At 46.4% G+C, this 18573-nt stretch overlaps 1 protein-coding gene across 1 annotated transcript in view; it reads right to left on the bottom strand.

Moving 5' to 3' along the window:
- LOC119442814 (phosrestin-2-like) overlaps window positions 1–6317 on the bottom strand; it is a gene marked incomplete at its 5' end in the record, with an annotated part of 309788 nt that extends 303471 nt beyond the window's left edge. The window contains one exon of the mRNA XM_037707847.2: window positions 5877–6317. Within this exon, the coding sequence (XP_037563775.2) occupies window positions 5877–6317 (441 nt within the window). The remainder of the gene's footprint in view (window positions 1–5876) is intronic.
- Window positions 6318–18573: the final 12256 nt, after the last annotated feature.

Genomic DNA, 18573 nt, shown 5'->3' on the forward strand with positions numbered 1-18573 from the left:
TGGCCCTGCCAACGAAGGTTTCAATCTAAAAAAAAAAAGGCCTTGTTTAACAATTTGCAAAGAACCGGCTTTTGACATGCGTGTCTGCAGCAGACAGTTTTTTTTTTTTTTTCGAAGGGTTGAGGATACTTAGAAAGGTAGCACCACGCCTACTACTCGCATATCTACGCAACATTTATTTGGTGGGCACGTGGTAATGCATTTCTGAATAGCGGAAAGAGGTGCACATGCAGAATTGTTGCCCGGCCAGACTTTCATGCTACGCCCGCCTGTGGCAAACGTCTTGATCAAACAAACATCCAGTGCACCTCAACAACGCCAGACAGTTTTCAGCAAGACAGTAACGTGGAACACCGGTTTCAGCAACAAGAACGCGTCGCGTGACATTTTTCTATTAAGTCAAACAGGATGTCTCGTTTTTCAACCAGTTGGTTTTTAACTGCGTTATGCGTCGCTGTCTCCCGCAGAAATTGCTACTGTTGCGTTTACTTGTAGACTAAGCAATTTGCGGTATATTTATATGCACGAGCGTTCTTCCTTTTCGTAGAGGGAGAGAAATTGGGAGCTCGCGGCTTGCATTAGGGAAACAATTAATCACTCGCAAGCACGGCCAGATCTCGCTTCTGTGTCTGGAAGCAAGCGAAGGCGCGCAGAAATATAAATAGGCATATCGTTTCTTTTTTTTTTTTCTTTTGTTAATTATACGTGCGTTAGAACCAGGCATGGTACAAGATTCGGTCGTAATGATACGTCGTCTTAAATGAAGCACGGTGAAATGGATCGCTTTTTCCAGACGCTTCCGTGTAGAGAACACTTCAGTCAATAAGATCGAAAATGCGATTAAGTGCATAGGAGGAAGAGGGAGGAGGGGGGGGGGGGGGCTTACACGGATAAGATATTATACAAAAATCTGCTACAGAAGATCAAAGCCAGTTACCAAAAATTTGCGTCATAGCGGCCGAGTTCACCCTCGATTAATTTTCCGACACCATGCGCTGCACGAGGTACAAGAACCTAATAGCGATCTTTCGTCGCTTTTTTTTTCTCTCTCTGTCTCTATTTTTTTCTTCTTTTTTCCCGTTTATTGCCTTCTGGGGAATAGTAAGTTTGTACGTTCCAGCTTTTTGTCGCCTCCGCTTTGGGGCAGGTGGTGCTCTATGCCATCTGGAGGCACCAGCAGCACTAGTAGTACCAGCGCTACTATAATGAAGTTTTTGTAGGAGCGGCTCACGCTCACTCTGATGCCTCGGTGACGCATCGGTCAAGGATCGGGGGAGCACACGGGCAACCTCCGTGTAGGATATGGGTGGTTCTTGTTGTTGTTGTTGCCTCAAAACATGGCTCGTACCCACGAGGGGGATTGGCCACACTGGTATATGGGTGGTTCCCAGCCTGTCTTCTTCTTCTTCTTCTTCTTCTTCTTCTTCTTCTTATTATTATTATTATTATTATTATTATTATTATTATTATTATTATTATTATTATTATTATTATTATTATTATTATTATTATTACATACCGAACGCATAAAACCCAAACTCCGCAATCATATTTTTAGTCGTCCCTAATTCTGATCTGAAAATTCGGCAGAGTTCGATGGTGAGCTTGCTGCGGCTTAATAAATTTACTGCGTCTTAAGATAACTAATTCCGATTGAAAGCAAGGCTGCTTTGAAAAATGTCCTTCGTTCGCATTCGTTACTGAACGGTCTTTCTTTTTTATATATATATAACAAGCGATGTTCATTCGTATCGGAAACGACGGTGCGAATGTTGTGCGTTAGATAACGCGTTCTGCGACGGGCGGCGAGAGCGACGCCTCAACACCGGCTTCTCAGCGTCGACACCTGCGGACAAAGACTTCCTCCGGATCGACAGCGAGGCGGCGCTTTATAAACGCACGTCGAGATTGACGCTATCAGCGACAGGCTTTCCCGAGACTGTCTGCATTTCTTGCAGCAGAAGACGGCGCCGACATCTTTCCGCGCGAACGCCAACGCGAAAAAGTGGGGGGTAGAAGAACCCTTCATGAAGAAACCTCTCATTCACCAAAGAAACGATACAGTGTTGCAGAGGCTACGTGACGTAGTGAGGTGACCATTAGTGCGTGAAAAGAAGTCATACACAAGTTTAGACGGCGTTTCCAATAGACGCTCTTCACACCACCGACCACATTCTAGGACATTAACGTCGCGCCGTGCACCTTGATGTAGGTACGTTGTTACACAGACCGACTCCTAGCGATGTGATGCAACACTCCGGCACCGTCTTTAGCTGATATATAGCCTGCAAAAATACGCGCCCATGTCTCACCGGGCTATCTCATTTGTGACAAATGTTGATGTGAGCGGACTGTACGCTTGTGCAACTGTGCTCGCTCTGATATTGAGCGCCAGCCGACTAGGAGTGCACTGAGCAGATTGTCTATAGGGTAACTTTAGGCTACAGACTTTTCTCCACGAAAGTCAACAATTCTGCAGAAACCGTCGGAGGAAACGTGCTGACTCTAAAGACAGGCTGGAGACGTTAGCCCGGCTAATATCGCTTGGCGTGCTGCTTCAGATGCCGAGTAATAATTATGACATACGCCACAACTAACCGACGGCGCACACTGTATAACTTGAGCGCTTCGGGCTCGCGCTCCGCTGTTTGCGTTTTAATTTTCGCTGGCAGAGCACGTCGGTGACCACGCACTTTGCTAGCAATTAAAACTCTTCCAACCAAGGAGAACAGTGCTTCGAAGAATACGTTTTTGTTTTCGTTGGCGCCAGTATGCCCCACGGCACGATCTACAAATGAAAATATTGAGACCTGTCTCTTGGATAAAGTCCAGAAGCGGCCGGTGCTGAGCACATTGCATCGGGCATCAAAGGTCAAGCGGTCGGCTTGGATGGTAGCCCAGGCTGCGCAGGTGGCTTTTGATATATAGACGTAAAGAGCTGGCAGTGTGCGGCCGTTCTTTTTGCGGCTTTCTGCCGACTGCACCCACTGTGGCCTCGTAACTTTCACATCGCTGCCCGGTTTCTACGAGGCTAATCTCGAACGCTAGGGCTCACGCTGCCTCACAAGCTGACGCCCCAGCACCAGTGGTCGCGTGTTCACACACGGCCAATCAGGGTTAGCATGCTGTCTATGATAAGCCACGATTGGTAGACCGATACACCATCGGAACAGCTGGTTGAGAACTCAACTTAACATCCATCGCTACCAAAATCACGTACTGTAACGCCTTGGATTGCTTTCATTTTGCGGACGTCGGGTTGGATTCACAGGGCTCTTCACGCGTGAAAAGCGTTCTTGAACAATCGCCCACTTTCATATATCTCAATGGCTTATGAAAGAGCGTGAAGTGTTTGTTAACAGAAGTTATGTGCTTACGGCACCGTTCTTTTTCTTCGTTTCTTTTATGCATTATTTATTTGTATTGTGCTTGCACCAGCTGTCTTGCACCAGCTGTTTTGCATTAGCTGTTTGTTTCTCTTTTCCAAATTTGATAAGCTCACCGAAGCAAGCTGCTTCACTTTCATCTGGATGGACAGCAGCTGAAGAGCAAAAGTTGGGCTTCATTTCTTATTTCTGCCTTAAAATAAAGCGAACTGAAGTCGTCTGCCGGATAAAAAATAAGATGAGGGAGAGAGAGGGGGGAGGGGTCAAATAAGGACGCTCGCAGCGAGCTCAATCACCAACTTAGCAACTTTTTCCCGAACATTTTGATCAGGAAAATGGGGCGCGAGGATCAGGAGAGAAAAAAAAAAGAAAGAAGCCTGGCGTGTCTGGCTGTTTCTTCCCTGACTACATGGAGTGTAGCCGGATAGGAAGCAGCCTTTCGATTGCCCTCTTATGCAGCAGTCGCCTCATTCTGTCCGTTGATACACTCAACTCGCCCGTCGGATCCGCTTATACCTCTTTCCTCGCGAGCCTGTGCTCGCTGCGTTGGCGGTACCGAACAGAATTCTGAGTTGGAGGGAGGAGAGTGTCGATTTGACGTCATTTTGCTTCTACCCTCTTCTTCTTCTTCTCAGGGTGTCCCTGATTAAGTGAGACAGGCCGTCCGGGCTTCCGCCTCCACTTGAATTTCTAAACGAAAGTCCAGCTATATACATATAGCCACTTCAGAGAAGCCAATAACCAGCCAATAACCAGTTTCCTGCGACGTTTCTCGATAACCACCCTCTGCCCACTCTAGATGGAACACATTTTTCTCTCAGGAGCCAGAAATTTGCTAGCATTTCCTTTTCCGTTAATCCACGAAACTGGGGGCTGTACAAAACACTAGTTGGTTGTGCTTACATCGGCAGCGGAAGAAAAGAAATTATGACCGGCAGCCATTACAGCGATAATTTTGGAAAGGACAGTAATATGTCAACACAGGACAAACGAAAGGAAGGAAGAAAAAAAAAGCAGACGCTAGGACTCATCCGGCCTGTTGGCCCTTTTGGCGTGGAACAGTATAAGCTAGACCTTTATTTTTTTTTCCCCGCAAAGATAACATATACAGTCAGACAGGACTGCTAGACAATTTTACAGTAGCGTTTTAACGGAAAAGCCGCACAGCGTCACACGGAAATGTTTCCCAGAATTCACCGCCTGAAGATTACTCTTCACGTCGAGAAACAGCCGACGTGAGGAGTGTCATCGTATCCGACTACTCTCTTTGCTTGCACTACGTGTTAATCCATGAAACGGGAGGCTGTGAAAAAACACTCGTTGGTTGTGCTTACATCGGCAACGTAAAAAAAGGAAAAAAGAAATTATGACCAGCAGCCTTTACAGCCACGTCCATTTGTTTACAAACATGCGCCAGCCTACCATCATCTGAACTGTTTCCTGCTCGTAGGAACTGAAGCAAATGTACCGCATCCAGTAAAGAACGCTTGGAATAGACCCAAGTCGTCGTCTGCACTCGTCGCCATCGAAACAAATGACGCGTGGCTTGCACGTGACCTGAGCGCGGTGGGTGGTAGTAATGCCCAGAGATCATCGAGGATTGTGTGACGCGTGTCTCCAAGGCGCGGTCGAAGAAAGCAGTAAATCTGGAGTAGCCGAAGCGGTTCATTAATGGTGCCTTCGTAGTCTAGTATGCTCAATCTTTCAGCTCTATACGCGGTGCTATAGAAAGACGCTGCTAAGCTATGACGCCAATTCCAGGAATGTGAAATATGGTTACCGCGTAGAAGGATTTGATGTCGGCATTATTTTGGCGCGGACCGTTGATTTTTAGCTGCTGCTCGACTAAAATAAATGTTATTGAAGAAATATATATAGATATATATATATATATATATATATATATATATATATATATATATATATATATAGTAGTAACTGGATTTTTCAATGGGCCAAGCGTATTTAGGGAAATCAGAAGCACAACTTCGCGGTTATCTAGGGTTTAATATTTTCCCAACAGTTTCGGTCGGTGGACCGACCTTTCTCAAGGGATATATATATATATATATATATATATATATACATACTCTTTCTGAGTATTCCTTCCACTGGGGACGCTGTTCGACGCTTGAAATGAAAGAACTACCTGACAGCCTGTTATATACTACCAGTTGCCACTTATTCTCCATAAGAATTAGGAGTAAGATGTGATTTTTTTAATGCATGTACATCACCACCAGCACAACGGAGAAGTATGCCACGCTATACTCTCCAGTATCCTCAGCATCGCTTTGTGAGCACTTTGTGCACACCAGTGCATGGGCGTGTATTTCACCTCCCTTTTCTAACGTTCATCTAGAGTGCCAGGTCCGGCTGCAGTCGGTCCGGTTCAGCACCTCAAACGTTCGCTATGGTTGACATCGCCGCCGAGCATTGGACGGCACGCTAGCTGTATTACGTAAAAGGGGGGCAGTCATCTCTACTCACCTTCGAGTCCAGCGAGGACTTCTTGACGACCTTCCTGCCGCGCAGTTCGACGTGGCATAGCGGCGGCGAAGCCTCTCGCTTTCGCTGCTCGGGCGACGCCTTGGACGAGGCCGAGGCCTGCCGCCGCAGCTCGTGGAATCGCGCCACCTTGGCTTGCGACGGGGGCGGCCGCCGACCAGCCGCGGACTTACGAGCCACGTCGTCCGCTTCTTCGTCGTCGGTGGTGGCCCCCTCGTGGACGCAGCACAGGCCGCCCCGAGACAGCTTGGGGCCGGCCGCGGCCAGCCGTCCTACGCTGCTCGACTGCTGTTGAGCGCACGACGTCGTCGAAGGTGGTGACTGTGCGCGGCTCGCGCCGTTCCCGCTACCACCTGCGGTGGTTCTGTTCAAAACGCCGGCCGTGGTGGCTACTGTATTCGAGGCGCGAATGGCATTCGTTGAAATGCGCTATTCGCTACTGCGAGCACCACACTGAGTTTATGAGCGGCTAGCTACAGCTTTGCCAGCGCCTTCGATGCTTCTTCTGCTATTCTAAGAACCGTGACAGTTCTCGCGTAAGCAAAAATGCACGTGATGCAAGCACGGTTTGCAGTTGACCTCTCAGGGGTGCTAGCCGACAGTGCCGAATGTTTTGGTTCTGCGCCACAGACCGAGTCACTTTATGGCCCTTCCTCCACCACTCTCGCTCAGCACCAAGAAAGCCGTAGCTGCCGAATATGTGCCAGGGGTGGTCTTCTCACGGGTCTTTCGAGCCCTGGGACGACACTGTCGATTTGAACCACCTAAGCACTGTTTGAGTTGCGGTTTTCTCGGCTCTTCAGCTGGCAAGTGAAGGATGCCTTGCGCGAGCCGCCGATGACATCAAGTGCAGTTCCGTGTTGCCGTCCCTGGGAGTTTACCGAGCGGGGTGGCGTTGTCGCCAATGTCTCCGAAGCACAAGTGGCTCTTTTTTGAAGCTGCGCCAGAACACGTTTGAAGTGAGGCTGACACACACGCGCACGCGCACACACGCCTGCAAAACACGTCACTCGAAATTTCCTCGGTGCTCCAGCCACACTGAGCTGTTCTTTGTTGACTCCGGCGTCGCTACGCAGCAAACAGGAACAGCGACTTCAAGGCCAGCGCTGTAGGGGAAGAAGCTCAATCCACTCTGTGTCGTAGGGAATTTAAAGTTCTTAATTCCCGTGACGACGAGATGAAAACAAGGGTACTGTCAAAGTGTCAGCGATACGGGCGACGACAAAAACGTATTCGGTCGGCGAAGAATGTTTGTCTGACACAGTGCGTCGCCGTCGACACTGTCGCGCGAAGCGCTTACCAAAGAAGCGGCTTCGAAACCGGGACGCGAGCCGAAGCGAAACAGCTGGCCTGCTTCGTCGCTCCTGAACCCGGGTGCCCTCTGACCTCTGTGGGGAGACTCGGGAGGGCGGAAGGCCGAAATGGCTTGCACAGGACTCCAAACGAGCGACGACTCCGGCGCGGCGCTAGCACCACGCCTCTCCGCGCGTCGCGCGGCTTTGAGACAGACTCGCTGGCTCCGGTGGTGTTGCGCCCTCGCCGAGCGATCGACACAGCACTTGCTGCACCACGCGTCTAGCGGGCTTCGCTTTTTTAGAGCCACCGGAAGGCTCCCGGGCCACTGGCGTCACTTCCGCTTTCCGTGGCAGCGGGCCAATGAGCCGCCGAGCGCGCGGCGACTCCAGCGCTTGTAGCGCTCGCTCTCTCCTCGCTGTCGAAGGCGAGCGAGATCGCGCACAGACGCGCGCTCGCTCGCGCTGGGCAAGGTCGTTCTGTGGAGCTCCACAGTCGCTCGCGGAGGGACTTGCCACGAGCCCACTTGTTTCGAGAACCGGTGCGCTTATTGGACAGAAATTCTCTTATCACCTCTGAATGGACTTGATAGAAACGTGCGCCGCGAGAATCTCATATCCTCTCTGAACAGACTGAAGAACACGCGCCACAAGAGCGCTTATAAAGACGCATAATAATTAATGTATCGCGCGTAATCTGCGTTTCACAGCAATTTTAGAAACACCATTCTAATTCAAACAGTATATGCTCATCTACAGGTGAAGCCGCTATTTGTTGCTCAGGGTGTCACTCGGGAAGTGAGCTGGACAATAATTTACTCTAACGTTTACGCTTTAGTACGGCAGACTGAGAGTGGTTCTTTTGGGGAGCAATCCTAGGGAATTAACTGAGCAAGTGTGATGAAGGACCTTATGGTTACCTTAGGAATGACGGGGTGCCTAAGTTTAGTTAATATTTTCACAGAAAGTGTCCATGGTGTAAGGCGTGGCAGAACCATATGAAACGCCTTTGCATTTGTATTTGCATTTGAAACGCCTTTGTAGCACATTTTGGGGACGGATATCTCGAAATACGCGCTAGGTTCAGGTTTTCTCTATAATGAATCAATCTTCACGGGGCACGACTTCTACTCTACCATGCCACTAGACCACTAAGTTTAACCATTGGAATAATGCCAGTTAGCTAATTCAACATTTCCATATGCCGTGAAAGCATTGGGCGCCTATTTTAGGTAATCCGCCTAAGGATGCATAACATCTCCGACTCCCCCAAATGATCTGCGCATATTGTGCACGTGCCATATAGCGCAATTAGGAGCGGCAATACTGCCCCATTGAGAATATCGACCGGAAATGTAAGTTCTACATACCCATTGGCCTTATAAGACGTGACTGTGCCTGTCTGCACCGCATTTTGTTATGCATAAGGCTGGTCCACAAGCCGAAACGACAGAAATGTATCTTGCAAAAGACAACGTATGTCGTGCCATTATCTCTGAAATGGTACCCCCGGGGCCAACGTTATTCCTACACAGCACTACTATATATATATATATATATATATATATATATATATATATATATATGTGTGTGTGTGTGTGTGTGTGTGTGTGTGTGTGTGTGTGTGTGTGTGTGTGTGTGTGTGTGTGTGTGTGTGTGTGTGTGTGTGTGTGTGTGTGTGTGTGTGTGTGTGTGTGTGTGTGTGTGTGTGTGTGTGTGTGTGTGTGTGTGTGTGTGAATTCGTACGTTGGGGTCGCACGTACGGAAGAAAACGATACTTTATGTACTACGTTTCGGCCGGGTCCCGGATCCAGCATACCCTCACTTTATATATATATATATATATATATATATATATATATATTGTGTGTGTGTTCGCGCTCTAACGATCTCACATGGATTTGTCATCTTTATCTCCCCCTGACGCTGCGCCGTGATCCGTACTGGGCTGCAGAAATAAGCGTCATTTCCCACATTAAACCACTACTACTAGGTTCTGGTCAGCCTTCTATTGTGCTTTCTATTTGGTCATTTAGGTTCGTTGATTTTAGTATGAGCACTCTTAGTAATGCAGAATGGCGTTGTCGTCGTCGCGCTTCAAGTCCGAGTGTGCTTCACTGCTTCTTCGAAGCTAATTTACCTGTAAGACACTTAGGTTATGCGGTGAAACAAATCTCTTTGCACGTAGTGGGAATTTCACCAGAAGTACTTCAGGCTTGTATTCGGCGGTCTAAGGGGAGTATTATTCATCGATCATAGCAAATCCGAGGCTGCCGTTTCAAAGAACAAAAATCGTATTGTATAAAGTTCGCGGCAATGGTACATTTAAGACTGCTGCTGAGTAATGTCTAGCGCTCGAACATAACGCCTTTGACAGTATACGAACAAACCACCATGTTGTTTGCGCCAACTCAAATTTCATCAACCGATGCAGTGTGACGCAAGTATTTTGCATGTTTCTTGATATACTCAAGCCGATTTTTTAATCTAAGCGTTTCAGTATTGCTACACATGTAGTATAACTGCGCAAGAACTACTACGCGCGGTCACAACATAAATGTAAAACTTGGACATCTACGATTAACAGTATTTGCATAGCGTATCTACCGGGGCGGGGGGGGGGGGGGGGCATTGCCCCTCCACTGTCCCAAGTGGGGGGGGGGGCAAAGTATGCCATTTGCCCCCCCCCCCCCCCCCCCACACACACACACTTTGAAAGCGGGCACTTTGCTGGAAAGTACAAGAAAACTACAGCTGAAGCTAACTTTTCTTTCTTAATAGAGTGGCCACGAAAGTAATGCTTGTCTTTACTACGTGTCCCCTGCTTGGGCAGAGAAGATTGACTTTTGTGCCTCTTTGTGACGCGCTGTAGCGGCCGACGCGCGGGATTCGCCATACATGCTCGCATTGCGCAAGTCCTGCCGCTGGACAGTTCCCGCCGTAACAAATTTCCGCTTACGCTACTTGCAGCATCATGTCCAGTTTCATTGGACCACTTAACCGTATTTGAAAACACAATCAGCTTGCTATATTTAACCTCCGAGATAGGGGATGAAGAGGTCCGGATAAAGTATTATAATCAGCCGTGCCCAACGACTGGTGTGCCTGTTATGGCGTGAAATCGTTGGGTTATCAAATGCTGGAACTATTGAATCTCCGTCCGCAGATAGTCAACGTATCATTGCAGTCTCAGTATCTTATCACCATCGAAAATCTAATCAAACCGTTTACAGGTCTAACTGTCGAATTTCATTGTGTAATCACGATTTATCGTAGATATTTTCGTTAAAATGACCTTGATAGAACGTGCAGAGCCATTTCAATACCAATAGAACATTGAACTGAAGCTTATCTAATAACATGTGTCACTTATGATTTTGCCGATTTAATTTTCAGGTCGTTTCTAAATAAGAGCTACACTATTACTCGTTTCCCTGCAGGAGCAAGAACAGCAGATATTTCATATTTTGAAGAAATGAAGGTCACTTTTTGGTGACGTGTACCAAAAAGTTTACCTGTGTAGGTTGATTATGTGCTCGGAAAACAGTTACTGAATACTCACTTTTTCCCAATCTTTATTGGTTATAGGGTATTTGGTCTGGCTGAGCTGTGTTTATATTTGACTATGAGGTGTGTTTATATTTATTCGATGTACGAAGCAATGTTTTGGGTGACGAACGATATATGTTTATTCTCTGTAGGTTCATTAAAACCTTTGTAGAAAGTTGCCCGTTGAAGTGTTCCAGGGTTTCCTACTGCAACTAATAAACATTTTTTCCAGACTCCTGAAACAACTGCACGAGATGCAGACTTGAAATATCGTGAAAATAGAGAGAATATTAAGCGCAATGCTTTGCGAAGCATTCACTTTCCTGCTCAATGACAAGTGTTGCAGATAATTACTAAACACTCGTTTTTCCATGTATTCTCGTGCGTCATACGAGATGCGTAGTTTGTTTCTCCGGTGTCCTCGGTCAGCTAAACTTGTTTATATCTGGCTTATAACTTGTTTACATCTTGTTTATATCTGGGGAAAATGAGGGGCATGGTATGGGCAATATGTAGGCAATGTTCCAAATGAGTGGGTTAAATTTGCCTTTTCCAGTAGAATAGACGGCTGCGCTGTCATAGTTACAACTACAACTGAGGTCAAATTTTGCGAACATAGGGGGAACAATACGCCAAGTTTATGTGCTATGATAAGTGCGTGTTGATCAAGTACAGCTTTAAAAGAAAACTGTAAGCAAGTGTTCTAAAGTACCATGCTGCTGTTATTAGCTAGGTTTTCCAATGCTCCAAGATAACTCTGCGTTTCAGATATTAGAGCGAAAGCTCTACGCCGTGCCTCGCAAGGTCATTCATCGCGTCGCAATGACCTTGAGCGGCCGGAGCGCGAACCAACGGAGCGCAAGTGTAGCAGGTGTGACGTCATGCCACGGGATCCGCTGCGGATAGGCGTCGCAGCTGCGCTCGCTCGGCGCCTCGCCGCTGAGGTACCACGTGACTATAGGTGGAGGTTTAACGGCTGCATCGCCGGCGCTTGGTCGCTCAGTCTCGCCATGGATGGCGCGCCGGCTGGGCCGTCTGTGCGTGCGCTTCAGCGCAACCAACGAGCTTTGGGAGAGAGCCTTGGCCAGCTCCGACCTCGAAGATCAGCAGCGGCTGATTGCGAGGGCCCAGGACGCGGCCCGAGCTCAAGGCATTCTGGAATGAGGACGCCTCTCCAAAGCTGCATTTAGACATTAAAGATGTTTATTCTCTCTCTCTCTCAGCGCAAGCGTCAGGCTGAATCCAATCATCCAGTAGATATAGTTAGACAGCAGGCTGCGAAATCTCAAGCAAATGCAAATTTGGTTGCTGAAACACCGCAACAAAGGGAGGCTAGATTACCACGTTATAGAGAAGCTTACCAAGCGCGGAAGCGTGCATTAATGAAACACTGTGGGCATAGTCTTTGCAAAACCAAGCCAAACAGACCTTTCGCTCGTGATAACTAGGTTTACAATAGTTAAACCTCAGCCATCTTTTTATACTTTGACGGAATAGGCTACATTTTAAGTACAATGTGTTGTGAAGTTTTAATGTTTCTGGCTTATTTAGAAGCACTACGAATATTTATTGAGTAGTCATTTCTTGTTCTTTTTACTTTTTCATGCGCGATATACTGAGTTCGCCTGGTGTCCTCACTGAACTAAAGGAAGCGGCTTCTTTATGTTTTGTGACTCTGAGGACCTGGTAATGATTTATGTGTAGGTAAAGTTCAAAATAGATGGGTAATTGGGAGTTTCGCAATAAATCGCATGTAAGCACTCTAGCGAGCAGAATTGAGCCCACTGTCTTGACAGAACTATAAACGCCACCAAGGCAAAATTTTGCGAAAATTAGTGGTACGCTATCAAAACTCTCTGTGCAAAGTTAAATGAAGGTGGACCAAACACAGCCTTTGTAAAAAAAAGTTATTCACATGTTAGAGCGCGTGATATGGCCACTTTTAGCTATGCTTCCCAATGTTCCGTCATAGCTGTTGATTACAACAGATTTATATTTCGTGGAAAGGGGAGGGGGTCACGGTAAGTGCAATGTGCGACAAGATTTTTACGTTCCTGGTCTAGTTATACGCGTTGCAAATAATTACTAAGCCATCGTCCCCCCCCCCCCCCTATTTTGCATGCGTCATAAGACGTTCTTAGTTGGTTTCAGCGATGTCCTCGGTGAACTTAACAAGACACATTGTTTATATGTAGCGAAAATAAAGGTCGCAGTATGGGCACTACGTAAGTAAACTTCAGACGCAGACGACTATTTATGATATTTGCTGTAAATTACGCAAGCAAGCGATCCGGAGCTATATGAATGTGCTTTACGAACAACGCAGAGTTTATCCCGCTGCCCTGGGAGTACTGTGAACTCAACTGATATCAAATCTGGCGAAATTTGTGTAGGCAGGGGGGGGGGGGGGGGGGGGGGGGGGGGAGTACATTATGGTAAATGTTATGGCCAAGTAACATGTGTGTTCATGAATTACCGGCTTTTTAAGAATTTCCAACAATAAGCGCTACAAAGCAATACATGCAGGCAAGGTTTTAAACGGAACAGTCATATACGGGCATCTCTTTAATCTATGCGATTTAATTCCAGGAACCTGAAATTTTTATTGAAACTGTTCGAATGAAACAGCTTCGCTGGAAATTTGGTTGTAATTCTTCAAGGTCGCACGCATTTGCTGTCGTTTCTTCTTGTGAATATTGCAAGTCAATTATGTGTTTTGTACTTCGTTGTGTATAACCTCGACAAAACTATTACCTTAACTAGCGATACATTTGTGCTGTATATAGACTTAAACACCAAGTACAATACTTTGTTTAATTAGCAAATTTGTATGGAACGAACGTGCTTTTTTTATGTGCGCTGCACTGCTGATACTGCGTGGGATCAGGGACCTCTGGGTACTCGCTGCCTTTTGTACTGTATCATATACAGATTTTATATAGTGTCAAGAAATAAATGCAAATTCAAATAATTTTCGTGCCCACATGGCTCACCATGTGTGATTGATAAATAGGTCTATGTCTGTTCAATACAAAAAGGACTGACAATGAGAGCAGCATCCCGGGCAAGTTGGTAATCCATCACTCAAGTATTATTGCGCAACAAAAGGACAAGGACGTGAGAGAAAAACACACACCAAGCGCAAACTTTCAACTAAATTTATTGTGCCACTGAATCGGTTTATATATCTGAAGCAGTACAGACTGCGAATGCGCTTTCATGAAGAAAACCGATTTAGTGGCAGAATAAATCTAGTTGAAAGTTTGCGCTTGGTGTGTATTCTTCTCTCACGTCCGTGTCTTTTTGTTGCGCAATAATACTTGAGTAAAGGATTGACAAGCGCATTTCCAGGCTTTTTCACTTACTCTACAAGTAATTATATATATATATATATATATATATATATATATATATATATATATAGAGAGAGAGAGAGAGAGAGAGCCAGATCGTTCTCGGTTCGACCCCTCCCCCCCCCCCTACACACACACACACGCACACACTCGAGACAGAGTGGGTATGCCACTGAGTCTTTGGGTACTTCAAGTAATTTTCGCTCTGTGGATATCTGTCTAACCTATTTAATTCACGGCGCTGACTGATGCACGGCGCGACTTTACATGGCGCGACTGATAAAATTCAGAACGTGGGCTCCTAAATAAGATTTTTACGCCTGAGATAGACGCCTATATAATCGCGCCGTAGTTCATTCGAAGTCAGACATACTGAACCCAAATCGACACTGGCAGCGAAAAAAAAAAACGGTCATGATTTGCAGACCGCGTTTAGTGAAGCTTTCTTTGTGGCTTCCGAGGGTGCAGACGCTGTGGTTTGGGGCAAGCGGGTCTAAACTGGCTGCGGTTGGGAGGTTGCGTTTACTGAAGCGTTTCTCGGTGGCACCTGAGCGTGCAGACGCTGTGGCGTGTGACTGTATCAATGCGATTAGCATTCTCAGCCTACTTCGCTCACTACAGATTGTAAATGAAGGCGTCTTCAGCAATACCGTGTGCCCCTTCATAGCTTTATGCTAATCGCATTAACAGCGACAATCATTGTGAGATGGGTTCTACCCTAATGTTTCTTTTTTTTTAAGCCCAAGCATAATAGCGGGCCGAAATCCTCCATGTGACACCATAGTTATGATGTAAATAGAGGAACCGCGTAATCCAACTGTTTCCCCGCGCATATCACAGCAAACATCTTTAAAGACGAAGTCTTTCTTAGTGAGTTACCCTCACTTTTCCATAGGTGTATGTATGTTTCTGGCATCTTTCGTGGGCCGACCCCGGAGATAGTGCAGTCTAAGAGCCATTGGGTATATTCTATTGCGTATGAGCCACTGCAATTGCAATTTGCAGGTGCAAGTTGGAATCAGCTAGCGCAAGACAGGGGTAATTGGAGATCACAGGGAGAGGCCTTCGTCGTGCAGTGGACATAAATATAAGATGATGATGGCGACGATGATCATGATGATTAACCACTGGGTGTGTACCACTGAGTATGTGTTCCTGGGACCACTGGGTGTTTAATAACTGTTATAATTATGATGATGGTGGTGTTTTTGATGATGATGATTATGATGATGGTGGTGCGGTGATGGGGATGATAATGATGATGACGACGGTGATTATGGTTGTGTGATGATGATAACTGATGACAAAAATTTGACGTCGGTCAAACATCGCCCCAGTGCGACTCTTACAATAAATTACGTGGTTCATACGCCACATCCTCACTCCCACCGCGCTCAGGAACATTTCGTCTTTCATCGACGTCAACAACAGGTTTAATTTCACTTTTTCTTCTTTCTTCATTTTTGGGTCTTCGCTGCACAGCACCTCCAAAGTGCGTTGCAGGTGGGGCGCTTTAAGGTATTTATTCCTTCCGCCAGATTCTTGCCCTATCCTCCGCAGTGGCTACGGGTCATAGTTGGGGCACAATTATCGACTATGGTCTTGGAACCTCAACGACAGTGACTATTTATTTATTTATTTATTTATTTATTTATTTATTTATTTATTTATTTATTTATTTATTTATTTATTTATTTATTTATTTATTTATTTATTTATTTATTTATTAGTTCCTCACAAGCTTCACAGTAGCATATTGTGTTAGAGAAAAATGTTTGCGATTAAAATTATTTAATGCGTTTATTATAAAATATGATCATCAAAAACAACATAGGCCTCTAGTGGAAGACGAAAGCCTTTACAAGCAATCTCCTTTGCTGTTTTCCTTTCATCAGCCGAGTGCGCCCTTTGCCTGATAATTTCCTAGCGCCATCGCTCTTAACCTTCACCAAAGTAATCTTTTTCAGGAAACGTTGACGCTCACGCCAGACTTCGCTCTATGAGCTGCAAATGCTGATTTTACAGAGTCATTCCTCTTCATCTTCAGCTTCCGTTTTCCTAAATACGTCAGAGGGCTGGAACCACTGACCATCCTCGCAACTGACCTTATGCGCATGCACTCTGGCAGTTTCAAACGCAAATAAGTAGTATGTGCCCACCCGTATTCTAATGTTACGACCAGTCCTTACATACGCCCAGTTCTCAAGATGTTTTTTTTTTTCAGCAGCAGACACCGCATTAGCAAAGCAGCACGTTTGTGAGAAAGCACACGCAAGTTTCCACTCGTGCATTCCGGTATCTCAAGTGTTGTTATACTCCGCTCCGTGCTATTCCACGGAGAAGACCGATGAAATTCAGAACAGAGCTTCAATGATGCTGGATCATGCAAACATCGTTCTCATTAGACCAACCCCGCTGATGAAGCGATACTGTTATACATGAGCCTCCCAATGACGCAGCCGTGGATACTAAGGATCCTCGCGGACATCGGTAACACTGAAAAACAGTGCGTAAGGCTGGAGGCATTGAGAGTAAAGTATTCAAGTTATCTCAATTGCGCGGATCGTCTGAATTTCAGTCTCATTATAAAAAAAATATGTTGAAATCGCAATTGAAACGTATGGTATAAAATTCAATAATTCTATATAATTTCCACACTATTCCCACCTTTCGTTTTCCATACTATTCGTTTTCCCTTTTTCGTTGTCATCTTTTTGTATACACTCTTCCTAAAAGGAAAGTAGAATTGCAGTAAATTGAAACAGAAACTGAGCTGAAATAGTGTAAAGTCGATATGGAATCCTTATCTATTCTAAAAACAATACATAAAGAGTACGGCTTTACTGAATCGTATGCGGAAAGCTTGCAAATAGGAGCACTTGCGAGCGCAGAACGAACCAAAGCTCGCTATATTTGAGATGCTTTTAGTCCTATGACATAGTACAGCCGCGTATCTAAGCACGTGCCCGAGCATGTAGGAGGAGGACGTATGAGCGGCGCGTGCCCAAATTAGTCGTATTATGCGATCCCGTAGCTCACAAAAAGTACTACCCTCCAAGGAGCAAGCGGCTGCCTTTTGACTCAGACGAACTTTGGAAGAAGGACACGCGCACAAAGGACGGCAACAAAGGTTCACGCGCGGTAGGCCACTCTAGTGCGAGATATTTGCATGGAAGGCACAACGCGAGGAAGAAGCGACCCGAACTAGAAGTCGTGCGCGCGCGTGCGTGTAGATAATTGGGAAGCAGCCATCAACAGATAAAACAGCTTCTCTAGCGGCACTCGAGCAGCTCTTACTCCCTTTCTGTTCCTCCTGCACCGATTCTCTTGCTGTGGACGTGTTGTGTGTGGGCCTTGACATGAAGAGTACGCTCAAACTCTTTCCAGTGAACCGAATTCTTTTGCTTCCTCCGCTTTCTTTTTCTTTTTCTTTTTTTTTTTTCGCTGACAACTTGTTGAGCTCAGCAGTTCTGAAGCACGACTCGCGAACTCAGCTTAACGAAGATGGAAGCAGCACTTTCCCTACCTACACGTGCTGCTTTACTGCTGCAGCTATGACAAAACAACACGCAGTTTCTCCTGGTATTGTTCGCAGCAATGAAAGGCGCGCGGTAAGTCAGAAATGAAACGAGATCAAGGGTACGGTTGACGACCAGCCAATTGCATTGTATGCGCGATTTCTAAGCTCTCATTTGGTGCAACTTCCACGGTACGATTTGCGGAAATACTACATCTGGTACTGCCGGTGCTTCGATGCGTATAGGAACAGATTACTTGACTAATTGGAGAGGAGAGGATTTCTTCATGCTTTTGGGCAACATCTAGTGTTTCCAGGAAAGGCAGCGCATGGTGCGAAAGGAGCCATCGTGTCGTCGTCTTCTCGCGTTTCTGCGGGAAAAAATTAACTCACGTAACATGTTGCGGTCTCGGATTCTGTGACTCCGTTGCACCTTGCACTCCCTCGGTAACGTGTAGATCTCATCGATCTAACTGAAGGATGTGATGAGTGGTTGAGGAATATATGTAAAAAAATTGTTTTATATGGGACGACCACATAGACAGACAAAGAACTTTAGTGAAGGTCCTGAGAAGCTCCGTTGCCCCCTCTCAGGAAGGCGACGAAGCCGCGGGCCGCACCCACGTCGGGACGGGGAGACCAAGCTCCAGCGCCGCACCGTGGGCTCTCTGGACAGCCCAAAATTGGCGTGACTGGTCGGAGCTCCGAAGAGCAAAGCTCCACTTCCTCTGCAGTGCATCGATGCGGGCCCCTCTGTAACGAGGGGCATCCCCAGAGCATGTGGTCTAAAGTACTACGTTGTCCGCAGCTAGGGCAGTCTGGACTAAAGCAGTCTGGATTGATGTGGTGAAATAAATTCAGGTTGGGATATGATCCCGTCTGAAGCATACGTAGTGTGACAGCTTGAGGTCTGGTTAGTGTGCTGTGTGGGGGAGGGTATAGTCTCCTACCAGGGGAGTAGTGTTTTG

Source organism: Dermacentor silvarum, chromosome 2 (genome assembly GCF_013339745.2).
Source record: "Dermacentor silvarum isolate Dsil-2018 chromosome 2, BIME_Dsil_1.4, whole genome shotgun sequence".
Classification (NCBI taxonomy): domain Eukaryota; kingdom Metazoa; phylum Arthropoda; class Arachnida; order Ixodida; family Ixodidae; genus Dermacentor; species Dermacentor silvarum.